At 42.0% G+C, this 14,782-nt stretch overlaps 1 protein-coding gene across 1 annotated transcript in view; it reads right to left on the reverse strand.

Moving 5' to 3' along the window:
* Positions 1-14,300, reverse strand: part of LOC140494465 (E3 ubiquitin/ISG15 ligase TRIM25-like) — a 30,447-nt gene extending 16,147 nt beyond the window's left edge. Inside the window, exons 1-2 of the mRNA XM_072593664.1 lie at positions 13,737-14,300; positions 6,069-6,164 (exon numbers count right to left, since the gene is read on the reverse strand). Coding sequence (XP_072449765.1) covers positions 6,069-6,164; positions 13,737-14,300 — 660 coding nt within the window. The remainder of the gene's footprint in view (positions 1-6,068; positions 6,165-13,736) is intronic.
* Positions 14,301-14,782: the final 482 nt, after the last annotated feature.

Genomic DNA, 14,782 nt, shown 5'->3' on the forward strand with positions numbered 1-14,782 from the left:
ATGCTGACCAGATATTCTACATTAATCTAGCCCCATTTGCCAGCATTTGGCCCATATCCCTCTAAACCCTTCCTATTCATTTACCCATCCAGATGCCTTTTAAAATGTTGCAATTGTACCAGCCTCCACCACTTCCTCTGGCAGCTCATTCCATACACGCACAGCCCTCTGTGTGAAAAAGTTGCCCCTTAGGTCCTTTTTAAATCTTTCCCCTCACACCTTAAACTTATGCTCTCTAGTTTTGGACTCCCCTACCCTAGGGAAAAGACCTTGATTATTCACCCTATCCACGCCTCTCATTACCTTATAATGTTCTGTAGGATCACCCCTCATTTCTGGAGATTTTCCTCACTTAGGAAATAGTCTACGCCCTCTACTCTTCCTACGTTGAATTCCATCTACCCATTCCTAGTGCACTCACCTAGCCTATCCAAGTCCTTCTGCAACATCCCCACCTCCTCAACATTACCTGTTTCCCCACCTATGTTTGTATCAGTACTGCTTAGCCCCATATCTAAGGAAGGATATGCTGGCCTTGGAGGGAGACCAGATGGGGTTTACAAGAATGATCCCAGGAATGAAGGGCTTGACTGAACTCTGGGTCTGTACCCATTGGAGTTTAAAAGGATGAGGGGGGAATTTCACTGAAACATTGATAAAAGATCGGAAAACAGGATGAGCTAGTGGAATGCCATAGAGGTCAGTGTTGAGGCAAAACTATTTACAATCTATATTAATGCCTTGGATGAAGGGACTAACTATATTATAGGTGGGAACGTAAGCTGAGAGAACATTACAAAATGTGTACGAAGTGATATGACAGGTTAAGTGAGTGGGAAGATGCAGAATAATGTTGGAAGATGAGTTTGTCCACTTTTGGAGAAAGAAGAGAAAAACAAAATGTTTTGAATTGTTGGGGAACTGCAGAATGCTGTTATACAGAGGGATATGGATCTCCTGGTAGATGAATGACATGGGGTTAGTCTTTGGATACAGCAAGTAATGAGGGAAATAAATGGAATGTTGACCTTTGTTGAGCAACTGAGCAGTATAGTGATAGATAAAGAAGATGTGCTAAATAGGCTGGCAGCACTCTAGGTAGAGAAATCACCAGGCCTGGATGAGATGCATCCTAGATTGCTGAGAGAGGGAAGGGAGCAAATTGCAGAGCCAATGACAGAAATTTTCCAGGCTTCTCTGAACATGGAATTAGTCCCGGGGACTGAAGGTTGCAACTGTGACCCTGAGCCTAAGGATAATCCTGGAAACCTATCAGCTTGACATCAATGGTGGAAAAACTGATGGATAAGATAATCGAAATATACACTTAGAGAAAAGTAAGTTAATACTAGACATGGGACATTTCTTTTCTTGAGCTCTTTGACAAGGTGCCACAGGCAATGGTCGAGGGTAGTGCTGTGGGTGTTGTGTATTTGAACTTGCAGTAAGCATTTGATAGGATGCACCTGGCAGGCTGGTTACCAAATTAGAAATGTTTGGAATTGATGGGTTCTTGGCAGCATGGATTAGAAGTTGGCGAAAAGGTAGGAAGCAGAGGGTAGGTATGGGCTTTTCTCAGATTGGAGATGAAAGTGGTGTTCCCCAGGGATTGGTATTGGGTCTCTTGCTTTTTAAGATTTATTTAAATGATTTGGAGATGGGTGCTAAGAACAAAATCTCTAAATTTGCAGATGGTACTAAACGAGGGAGAATAGATGCTGAGCAACTTCACAGGGACATTGCCAAGTCCCTGGGCCAAATGGGCCAACACCTGGCAGATGAATTTCAATACACAGAAATGTGAGGTAATGCATTTTGGTAGAAGAAACATGGAGAGACAACAGAGGCTCAATGGTACATTTAAAGGGAGTACCAGAACAGAGGGATCTCAAGGCTCAAGGGCATAATTCTCTGATGATGGCCAAGCATGTTGGAAGAGTTGTAAAGAAGACTTATAGGATCCTTGGATTTATAAATAGAGGCATAAGAGTATAAAAGCAAAGAAGTGATGCTACACATCTACAAATCATTGATCAGATCACACTTAGAGTATTGTAGTCAGTTCTGAATGCCTTAGTTAAAGAAGGATATTAAAGCCCAGAAGAGAGTGCAAAGGAGACTTAGCAGAATAATACCAGGAATGAGAGATTTTAAAAAACAAGGCAAGATTAGAGAAATTGGTCTAATTCTCCTTGGAGCAGAGAGGATTTATAGGTGACCTTATTGAGGTTTTCAAAATTATGAACAATTTTGACAGGGTAAAGAAAGATATCCTATTTCCACTCGTCGATACGTCAGTAACTAAGGGGTCACACTTTCAATATTGTCAGCAATAGAGTTAGGAGTGAGATGAGGAGAAACTTCTTTACTCAGAGAATTGTTAAGATTTGGAATTCACAGCCTGGGAGAATAATGATGATGAATTCCATAGGAGGTTTCAGAAGAGAGCTGGATATATATTTGAAAGGGATGAAGTGAGAGGGCTATGGAGATGGGGCTGGTTGTCTGTTTTGGGAGCCAGTCCGGATACAATTGGTCAAATGACCTCCTTTTGTACTGTAAGCCTCCAGACGTTTTATGACATTTTCAACAGCCCTCATATTTAATTGGTTTCTTGTCAGTGTGAATATTTTGATATGCCAGCAGATAAGAATAACTGATTGCCATGGCCAGTGGCCATAAAGAGAAATGCAAAAGAAAACAATAATCTCATTAGTATTTTCATGTTTAAGTCCTGCTTCATTTAAAAATGGACAACCTTGCTGGATTTATAAAATAATCACAGCTGAACACATGATTGTATTTTCAGAATATTCTGAAGTAAAAATGTTTCAAAAATATTGGGTTGACACAGCATCTCATGAGAAGGAGGAATTGAAAGAAATCAGTATTGGTAGGGATTATGGGTAGGAAATTAATTAGATTAAAGGCAATAAATACCCCTGGACTGATCATTTACACCCCAGAGTGCTTACGGAATTGGCCTTAGAAACAGTGAATGTTTTCTTGGCCATCCTCCGAGATTCTATAAACTCTGGAACAGATGCTATAAACTGGAGGTTGGCTGATGTAATCTCACTATTATAAAACAGTAAAGAGAAAACATGGAATTATAGAACAGTTAAGCCTAACATCAATAGTAGGGCAACGTCATAAAAGATTTAATAGCGGAACATTTGGGAAACAGTGACAAAATCAGATTAAGTTAGCATGAGACCATATCGGAGCAGAAATAGGCAATTCAGACCATAAATCTGTGGCGATACTATGTCTTTAAGAGGTGTATTTTGTCCTGGTTATTTTTGAAGCAAGATTTTAAGGCAGAGGTGCAAAGCTGTCAAGTGAAAACTTATAAAGTAAGCAGCCTATGAGGCCTTGGGACTTTGTTTAAAAGTTGAAACAATAGAAGCAGCCTGAACGGGTGTAGTCAAGCTGCCACAGAACCATAAATTTTAGTTTTAGCTTTCAGCAGTTGTTGCTGGTGTCTCAGCAGGTTTTAGAAGCTGTAGTATATCTCTCGCTGCTATACTCTGAGTTTTCTCTTGATGTTTTCCTATTGCTGGAATTGCATATGAGACAAACTGTTTTTCTGAATTTGTCTTTGTCAAGGGTGTGTTTATGGGACTTTACTACATTGGAACAGTTAATTAGTAATAGTTACTGTATCTATTATTTTATTAAGCATTTCGATGGAGTTACAGCTAAGTCAATTCTTTACCTTTATCTTTTCTTTTGCTTTGATTCACCTATAATGTAAGAATAAAGTGTGTTTTGGTCCACGTTGATAGTTTGACCAAACAAATTGCATCTGGAACTTTTACATTTACCTTTAAAATAAGAAAAGTTCAGGTCCAGGCCACCTTCCTACCAAATAGCAGATCCTATTCTGCCACTTGATCAAGGCTGGTAAATTTCTCAACCCCATTCTCCTGCCAAATCCCCATGACCCTTGATCCCCTTACTAATCAAGAATCTATCTACCTTTGTCTTAAAGATAGTCAATGACTTGGCCTCCACAGCCCTCTCCAGGAATGACTTCCCCGTATATCCGTACCAAAAGGAAAATCTTGCCTGGCAATTACACTAGAATTTTGAGGGCATAATTTGTAGAGTTGATGGTGGGGGCAGTGGATGATGATCTTCCATGATCTTTCAGAAGGCTTTCAATTAGGTCCCTCAAAAGAGATCAGCATATAAAATTAAATATGTGTGAATGGATTGTGTACTGACGTGAAGAGAGAACTGGATAGTATACACAAAACCAAAAAGGAATAAATGGGTCAATTTTGAATGGCAACTAATGGGGTAACAGGGGAATCTTAGTATTTGGACCCCAGCTATTCACAAAGTATATTGTGACTTAGATGAGGGAACACAATGCACTTTCTTCAACATGGCATCCGACATAAAGTTAGTTGGGAGGTGGGGAGTGGGGTGGGGCTTGTGAGAAGGATACAGAGGGATTCATTATGATTTGTGCAAATGAATTATAATTTGGATAAAAGCGAGGTCATCAATTTTGGTACCAAGAACAGAAAGACAGCTTGTTATCTGAATGGAGGTAGACTGGGAAAGGGGGAGATGCAGTCGTACACAAAAGTTGCTGAAAGCATAAACGTACAGAGAGTGGGGAGTCCAGAACCAGGGGCCACAAGATGGGTCAAACTAATACTTTGTGGAATTCCCTGCCAGAGAGTGGTTAATGTGAAAATATTGAATGTTTCAAGAAGGAGTTAGATAAAGTTCAGGCATAAGCCTGAAGTGATCAAAAGATTTAGGAGAAAGAGGGAATACTCAGTTGGGTAATTTGCCATGATATTGGAGACATGGAGACATATGGCACAGAAACAGACCCTTTGGGCCAACTCATTCATGCCGACCAAGTTTCCCAACTAAATTAGTCCCACTTGCCTGCATTTGGCCCATACTGCTCCAAACCTTTCTTATTCATGTACCTGTCCAAATGTCTTTTAAATGTTGTAACTGTACTTGCATCCACCACTTCCTCTGTCAGTTCATTCCACATACGAACCATTCTCGGCACCACAGGTCCCTTTTAAATCTTTTTCCTCTCACCTTAAAGATATGCTCCCTAGTTTTGAACTCCCTGACTCCAGGGAAAAGATATTTGCTATTCACCTTATCTATACACCTCATGATTTTACAAACCTCTATGAGATCACCCCTCAGTCTCCTAAGCTCCAGTAATGAAAGCCCCAGCCTATCCAGCCTCTCCCTATATCTCAAACCCTCCAGTCCCAACATCATCCTGGCAAATATTTTCTGAACCCTCTCCAATTTAATAATATCCTTCATATGGCAGGGTAACCCAAATTGTACACAGTACTCCAAACGTGGCCTCACCAATGTCCTGTACAGACTCAACATAATGTCCCAACTTGTATACTCAATGATCTGAGCAATGAAGGCAAGCATTCTAAACACCTTCTTAACCACTCTGTCTACCTGTAACACACCTTTCAAAGAATAATATACCTGAATCCTTGAGTCTCTCTGTTTGACAGCACCACCCAGGTCCTTATCATCAACTGTAAAAGTCCTGTTCTTGTTCACTTTACCAAAATGCAATGCATTGCATTTATCCAAATTCAACTCCATCTGCCAATCCTCATCCCATTGGCCCAATTGATCAAAATCCCTTTTTAATCTTAGGACAAACTTCTTCACTGTCCAATACATCACACATTTTGGTGTCATCCACAAACTTACTAACAATGCCTCCTACATTCTCATCCAAAGTGTATGTATTAAATGATGAACTCCAGTGGACCGAGCAACAATCCCTGTGGAACACCACAGGTCACAAGTCTCCAGTCCAGAAAACAAATCTCCACCACCATCCTCTATATCCAATTAACAAGCTCTCCCTGAATCCCATGTAATCTAACTTTACTAATCAGTCTGCCATGTGGAACTTTATCAAAATCTTTACAAAAGTCCATGTCGACAACATCTACTGCTCTGCCCTCATCAATCTTTTTGGTTACATTCTCACATGAATGAACTGACTAGCAAAGTGGTTTCGATGCTGTTTGACAGTGTCTTACCTGTGCATTCTTTTTCTCTTTGTGAAGATCACTTAGAGCAAGGTGTACTGCTTCGACATTGTTCCGAATCTTCTGAAGCTGATGTTGTAAATGATTCTAAAGTAGGAATATTGGAGACATTGTAAACAATATAAAAGCTAGGTTTACTGCAAAGGATGATTGCCATTGTTTATCTGATGGTTTCATATTTAATCAATTATATGAAAAGTTGAGTTTGAATGATTGTGGATTTTTTTAAAAGAGGTCAGTGAATGATATTTGGAGCTTTTTTTTGACAAGGTAATTCTTGTTTTTCTCATAACTGTTCTTTTTGATGGAGTCTTCCCATCTGAGTTTACAATTGGTCGGGTTCCAGCTGCTGTTTGTAGATGTTGTTTGGATAGTTTGGGACAGATGAAAAACAGAAACTTCCCAGTCCAGCTTTCCCTTCTCTGGAAAACAACCCCTTGATGCAGGTGGAGTCTAGTACCTGGAGCCAGTGTTCTCCATGAAAAGCCTCTGAAAGGGTTTGTCAATATTTCATGAACAATTGTGTTAGCAAAGGTTCCTGAGGCCACTGCATGTGTTCAACAACATCTGTCTCTGTGTGCCAGCTCATCAGACCAACATTTCAGATCTTAAACATCATCCTTTTTGCTTTCAAGAGTTAAGAATTATTTGGTGGCTCAGTAGTTAGCACTACCACTTCACAGCACCAGGGACCCAGGTTCGATTCCACCCTTGGGCAACTGTCTGTGTGGAGTTTTCACGTTCTCCCCGTGTCTGCATGGGTTTCTGCTGGGTGCTCCGGTTTCCTCCCACAGTCCAAAGATGTGAAGGGTAGGTGGACTGGCCATGCTAAATTGCCCATGGTGTTCAAGGTTGAGTAGGCCAGTTAAATTAAACATGGAAAATGCAGGGTTACAGGAATAAGGTAGGGGGATGGATCTGGGTGAGGTGCCCTTTGCAGTGTCAGTGTGAACCTATTGGGCCGAATGACCTGTTTTCACACTGTAGGGATTCTATGAATTCTATTAGCCAAAAGGACTTGTTTTTCATCTGCGGAGAGAAACCCATTTATTTTGAATCTTTATTTCTCTGTTTTAGGATATTGCAATGAGTATTAATATTTTCAGATTGCAAACTGTGTGTTATAAGTGGGACAAGTTTTGCTTTACAGCAAATCAATAAGATTGTGCTTATTAATAAATACATATTGATGGACCTTTTTATTTTTAATCTAAAATAAAGAAAGCCTCAGATTAAGCACAGGAGGAACTGAGGTTGTGGGGTTAAAGAGACCCTTTACCATCTAATACTGGATTAGTGGTGCTGGAAGAGCACAGCAGTTCAGGCAGCATCCAAGGAGCAGCGAAATCAGCAGCGGAAATGACCTGGGAGTTGCAGAGGGAGAGGGACGCCCTGAGATTCTTGTAGAGAGAGGAGGAAAACTTCTTCAAGGCAGGCATCCTTGCAAGAGGATTCGCAATAGGGTTAAAATCAACGAAGTAAAAACAATAACTTTACCATCTAAGTCATAACATCATTTCCATTTTGGTCTCAAAAAACCAACATGCATGAAAAAAAGCATCTCAGGAATCACATGAGAAACATTCACTATTGACTAGGCAGGCACGGTGGCTCAGTGGTTAGCACTGCTGCCTCACAGCGCCAGAGACCCACCTCGGCCATGGGCTGCGTAGAGTTTGCACCTTCTCCCCGTATCTGCGTGGGTTTCCTCCCACAGTCCAAAGATGTGCAGGTTAGGTGAATTGGCCATGGTGTTAGGTGGATTAGTCAGCGGTAAAACGTAGGGGGGTGGGTTGCTCTTCGGAGTGGACTTGTTGGGCTGAAGGGCCTGTTTCCACACTGTAGGGAATCTAATCTAAAATTGAAGACTTGTGTAAAAAGAGCAAGTGTCATGAAAACTACAGGAGAAATCAAAAGTACAGGGAAAACTCAACAGAAGAAAGTGAGGACTGCAGATGCTGGGGATCAGAGCTGAAAAATGTGTTGCTGGAAAAGCGCAGCAGGTCAGGCAGCATCAAAGGAGAAGGAGAATCGACGTTTCGGGCGTAAGGGCTTATGCCCGAAACATCGATTCTTCTTCTCCTTTGATGCTGCCTGACCTGCTGCGCTTTTCCAGCAACACATTTTTAAAACTTAACAGAAAACAAGCAAGGAGGAGATTACAGAAATGGAAAACCACTGGCCAACTTGTGGCCAGAGAAATGTCAGTCTGGTCCTTCCAGCCAAATGATTGACTTTGATAGAAAATGCTTTTAATAGGGCACAGGATCAGACAATAGACATAGGACCAATACACAGGGGAATTGGTTTTTCTTCGTTTATAGCACCTTCGTCTCTGGTTAGAATGTGGTGGATGGAGTCCCATTCTAGGTTGACACTAAGGGAATTTTACATTGTTCTATCCTTCAGATCAGATGTTTTACTCTGATGATTCAGTCGGACATTTAAGATGCCAGTCAAAGAGCATAACATTCTGATACCACGGCCAACATTTCTCCCTTAGTTAATATTGTCAAAGCGGAGTTAAAAATCACACATCGCCAGGTTATAGTCCAACAGGTTTATTTGGAAACATTAGCTTTCGGAGCACTGTTCCTCAATCTTGTCAAAACAGCTGTGTGAGACATTGTTGGGACAAAATGCCACCTCTAAGAGTAATTCATTATGTGAAAAGATTTTAAATGTTATAACGTGTTTGGCACTATGTGAAACAGCTTTTATAATCTGTCATGATCATGTTGGTCTAGAGGATATTTTTTGCTATTTACAGTCTTCCAAGACTTCCTAAGTCCTTCATCAATGTGAAACATTAATTTTCTCTCCATAAAAACTACAGACCCCCTTGAGTATTTCCAGCATTTTCTCTTTTTGGATTCCTAACATCTGCAGTACTTTGTGCTTAAGGTGTTAGTTTGGCAGTCCAAATCTAACTTTCCAAGAAAGCATTTTTTACTAACACTTAAGTTGCAATATAATAACAAGAGAAGATCAATTACAAAGAATACCTTTCTTTGAATGTTCACAGCCAGGAAGGAATGACAATGCTGACACGAAAGCCAACTGTAGCTGGTCCAACCTCCCTTGGATTTGAAAGCAGCATCGGCTTTCTGACTGTGTATCATACTTTTTACAGGTTTGAGATGGTTGAGAGCACACACACCATGCAAGGATTCTAATTTTAGACACTCCAAGAAATTACAATATCCAACCCCATATGTGGATTTCCAAATCAGGAGGTGAGTGGTTTGAAGGAGAACTTGCAAGTGGTAGCGGTCTCATGTATTTGCTACCCTCATCTATTAGATGGAAGTGGTTGTGGATTTGGGAGGTGCTGTCTGAAGAGCCTTTTGAATTTCAGTGGCACAGCTTGTAAATGGTACACACTGCTGTTACTGAATGTGGAGGGAGTGGATATTTCTGGGTGTGATGCCAATCAAGCGGTCACTTTGTCCTGGATAGTGTCAAGCGTCTTGAGTATTGTCGGAGTTGTACAATTCCAGGCAAGTGGGGAGTATTCCATCATACTCCTGACTTGTGCCTTGTAGATGGTGGACAGGCTTTGGGGAGTCAGGAGGTGAGTTACTTACTGCAGGATTCCTAACCTCTGAGCTACTCTTGTAGCCATTGTATTTATACGTCTTGCCCACTTCAGTGATAACATATTGATGTTTAAAGTCAGTTTCTGGTAAATGAAAACCCACAGGATATTGATAGCGGGGGTATTAGTGATGCTAATGCCACCGAATATCAAAAAAACAACGGTTAGATTCTCTCTTGCTGGAGATGGTCACTGCCTGGCATTTGTTTGATGTGAATGTTACTAGCCACTTGTCAGCCCAAACTAGATATTGTCCAGATTTTGTTGCATTTGAACGCTGTCTGGTTCAGTATCTGAGGACGTGTGGAATGTGCTGAATGTTGTGCAATCCATTGACGAACATCCCCACTTCTGACCTTATTACGGAGAGAAGATCATTGATGAAGCAGCTGAAGATGGTTAGGCCTCTGACACCACACTGAGGAACTCCTGCATAGATGTCCTGGAGCTGAGATGATTGGCCTCCAACAACCACAACTACCTTCCTATGCACCAGGTATGACTCCAACTGGTGATTGCCATTGACTCCAGTTTTGCTAGGGGTTCTTGATGCCATACTTGGTCAAATATGATCTTGATGGCAAGGGCTGTCACTCTCACCTCACCTCTGGAATTCAGTTCTTTTGTCCATGTTTGAATCAAGGCTCTAATGAGGTCAGGAATTGAGTGGCTCTTGCAGGATATCCAAACTGGATATCAATGAGCAGGTTATTGCTGAGCACTTAGTAGCTGCTTAGTAGCACTGTTGATGACATCTTCCAATTTTGATCCACTGATGATTATCAGTAATAGGCCGGGTTGGATTTGTCCTACATTTTGTGCACAGGGCATACTTGGGCAATGTTCCATAATGCCAAATAAATTCCAGTATTGTAGCTGTCCTGGAACAGTGTGACTAGGGGTGCAACTAGTTCTGGAGCACAAGTCTTCAGTGCTATTGCTAGAATGTTGTCAGGGCCCATAGCCTTTGCAGGATCCAGCATTTCTTGATATCACATGGAGTGAATTGAATTGGCTGAAGACTGATATCTGTGATGGTGTGAGCACTGGAGGAGGCCAAGTTGGATCATTCCCTTGCCATTTCTAGCTGAAGAATGCTGCAAGGGCTTCAAGCCTTATATTTTGCACTGATGTATTGGACTCCTCCATTATTGATGGTGGGAACATTTGTGTAGGCTCCTCCTCCAGTGTTTAGATTATTTTAGATTTTTTTTTAGATTACTTACAGTGTGGAAACAGGCCCTTCGGCCCAACAAGTCCATACCGACCCGCCGAAGCGCAAACCACCCATACCCCTACACTTACCCCTTCACCTAACACTACGGGCAATTTAGCATGGCCAATTCACCTGACCTGCACATCTTTGGACTGTGGGAGGAAACCAGAGCACCCGGAGGAAACCCACGCAGACACGGGGAGAATGTGCAAACTCCACACAGTTGCCTGAGGCTGGAATTGAACCCGGGTCTCTGGCGCTGTGAGGCAGCAGTTTAGAAGTTTAGGATTCCAGTTTAGAAGAATGAGAGGAGATCCAATTGAGGTATATAAGATGCTAAAAGGGATTGACAAACTAGATGCAGAGAGGATGTTTCCTCACAGAGTCATACAGTCATACAGCACAGAAACAGACACTTAGGTCCAACCAGTCCATGCCGAACATAATCCCAAACTAAACTAATCCCACCTGCCTGCTCCAGGCCATTATCTCTCCAAACCTTAGAACAAGAGGTAATAGCTTTAGGGTAAGGGGTAGCAGATTTAAAACAGAGATGAAGAGAAATTACTTTATGCAAAGGCCCATGAGTCTATGGAGTTCACTATCCAAGAAAGCCTGGAGGCTGGGATATTGAACAGACTTAAGGAGGAGAGAGATTTTTTAACTAGTAATGGGTAAAGTGTCATGGAGAGAGGGCAGGAAAGTGGAATAGTGGCCAAGCTAAAATCAGCCTTTATCATATTAAATGCTTCTACCTGGAGGTCAGTGTTGAGTGGGGTCCCGCAGAGCTCTGTTCTTGGGTCTCTACTCTTTGTAGTTTTTATAAATGACTTGGATGAGATGATTGAGGGGTGGGTTAGTAAATTTGCAGATGACACAAAGGTTGAAGGTGTCATTGATAGTATAGAGAGCTACTACAGGCTGCAGCATGACATAGACAGGATGCAGTGCTGGACTGAGAAATGGCAGATGGAGTTCAACCTGGATAAATGAGAAGTGATGCATTCTGGAAGGTCGAACTCGAATGCTGAATATAGGATTAAAGACAGGATTCTTGGCAGTGTGGAGGAACAGGGGAATCTGGGTGTGCAACTACATAGATCCCTCAAAGTTGCCACCAAAGTGGATAGGGTTGTTAAGAAAGCATACAGTGTTTTGGCTTTCATTAAAAGGGGGATCGAGTTTAAGAGCAGTGAGGTTTTGATGCAGCTCTACAAGTCCCTGGTGAGACCACACTTGGAATATTATGTCCAGTTCTGGTCGCCCTACTATAGGAAAGATACAGAGGCTTTGGAGAGGGTGCAAAGAAAGTTTACCAGGATGCTGCCTGGACTGGAGGGCTTGTCTTATGAAGAAAGGTTGAATAAGCTCAGACTTTTCTCTCTGGAGAGAAGGAGGAAGAGAGAAGACCCGATTGAGGGGTACAAAATAATGAGAGGAATAGATAGAGTCAATAGCCAGAGACTTTTCCCCAGGGCAGGATTGACTGATACGAGGAATCATAATTTGAAGATATTAGGAGGAAGGTATAGAGGAGACGTCAGAGGTAGGTTTTTTACTCAGAGAGTTGTGGATGCATGGAATGCGTTGCCAGCTGTGGTGGTGGAAGCAGAATCATTGGGGACATTTAAGTGACTGCTGGACAGGCACATGGATAGCAGTGAGTTGAGGGGTGCCTAGGTTAAGTTACTATATTTTACATTAGGATTAAACCTCAGCACAACATCGTGGGCCAAAGGGCTTGTTCTGTGCTGTAGTTTTCTATGTTCTATGTTCTTAGTGTGTCCCCACCCTAATCTGTGGACCACTTTGTGCTGCTCCTCATAGAATCCCTACATTGTGGAAGCCGGCCATTCAGCCCATTTAGTCCACACTGACCCTCCAAAGAGCATCCCACTCAGACACATGCCCTTACCCTATTCCCTTAACCTTTCATTCCCCATGGCTAATCCACCTAGCCTGCACATCATTGGACTATGGGAGGAAACCAGAGCACCTGGAGGAAACCCATGTGGATACAGGGAGAACATTCAAACTTCACACAAACAGTTGCCTGAAGATGGAATCGAACTCAGCTCCCTGGCACTGATGCAGCAGTGCTAACCACTGAGCCACTGTGCTGCTCAGTCTCCTTGTTGTTGCCAATCTCAATATTTTACAACATCACAATCATGTTTTCATTTCCTCATCATCATGGCCATCTAATGATTGGCCTAATGAATCATCAAGGCAGTAGAATATAGATGTGTGTTAATGGCAGTTGTCTATGCCCTAGGATGGAAGATTTCAAGACGAGGGGACACATTTTCAAGGGGAAAGGAGAGAGATTTTTAAAAAAGACCAAGAGAATTTTTTCCACAGAGGGTGGTTGGCATGTGGAATGAACTTCCTAAGGAAGTGGTGGATGTGGGTACAATTACAACATTAAAAGACATTTGGCTAGATACATGAATAGAAAAGGTTTGGACAGATATGGACTAGGGGCAGGAAGGTGGGACTAGTTTAGGTTGGGGTTATATTCAGCATGGACTAGTTGGACCAAAAAGGGCCTGTTTCTGTGCTGTATAACTCAATGACTTTATATATTAAAACTAAAAAACATATTCCAAATTAAGTCATAATTAAATCACCCATATTCCATTTTTAAAATTTCAGTAACGAACTATTGCATCAGCCAGGTCATATCCCTAATGCCGTATTACATTTGTATCATTAGACTTGAACTGGTTACACAGTGGTAAATTAAAGGGATGGAATCAAGTGTGTATATGCCTCGCCATCTTTACCATAACTCTTCCTTAATGCAGTTAGTAATACAGTTTTGCAGTAATCATCACACACTTACCCTGAGCTCCTTCTCTCCCTCGCTGATGCTCCCACAATTGTGGCCCTTGTGTTTCCCAAATACAGTGCAGAGAGTGCAGACACACACCTTATCCTCCTTACAGTAAATCTTCAGCAGCTCCTGGTGCTCTGTACATTTCCACTGGGACACATCTGCAGTGGGATCTACAAGGAGATGGCTTTTAAACACAGTGCTCTCGGTGTGATGTCTGAGATGTTCCGGGCACATGGAAGCGTCACACTTCAGGCAGGTCTTCACTGCCGGCCGTATTTTCTCAGTGCAATAGTTACACAGAACAGCATCCTGGGAGACCTCCAGAGCCAGGTATTTCTGAACGATATTTGCCAGTTTAAAGTTCCTCTCAAGGCCGGGCCTCTCGGTGTACTCTGCTCTACATTCAGGACAGCAGTAAGGGGCTGCAGCCGTGTCATTCCAGGTCTCCTCAATGCAGCTTTGGCAGAAGCTGTGTTTACAGTCGAGTATCACAGGGTCAGTGTAAATTTCCAGACAAATAGCACAGGTTAATTCCTCCCCTAAAGCCTCCTGAGCTAAACCGGTTGCCATGTTCATGTCGGGGCTCTCTGAAATGCGTGCTGCTGTGTTACTGAAATTTATCTAAATGACAACAACAGCCTAGATCAGCAAAACACCTAGTGTTTGATCCCTTGTGTATAGGGTGTGTAAGTGCACCTGTTAACAGCTGTCCATGGATGATCTACTGACTAGTTGGTTTAGGATATCAACACCCAGGAACAGAGCAATTCACTTGATAACTAAGTAGTTGTAACAAAAAACATTTTTTTATTGCCAAAGTAAGCCCAGGTTATTCGATGTCAAATGTAAACATAATAAATGGAGGAAACTCAGGATGTCAGACTCAGCATCTAAAGGTAATCATGGATGTTAATTCAGGAATATCCCTTGTTCATGACAGAATGATATCACAGTGAGGGAAAGGAGCTAGACCAAATAATGTCAGGGACAGAATAAGCTGCAAGCGGATTTGGTTAAAAAAGAGAATGAACTGACTGAAACAATGACAGCAG

The sequence above is a fragment of the Chiloscyllium punctatum genome, chromosome 24 (assembly GCF_047496795.1).
Source record: "Chiloscyllium punctatum isolate Juve2018m chromosome 24, sChiPun1.3, whole genome shotgun sequence".
In the NCBI taxonomy this organism is placed as follows: domain Eukaryota; kingdom Metazoa; phylum Chordata; class Chondrichthyes; order Orectolobiformes; family Hemiscylliidae; genus Chiloscyllium; species Chiloscyllium punctatum.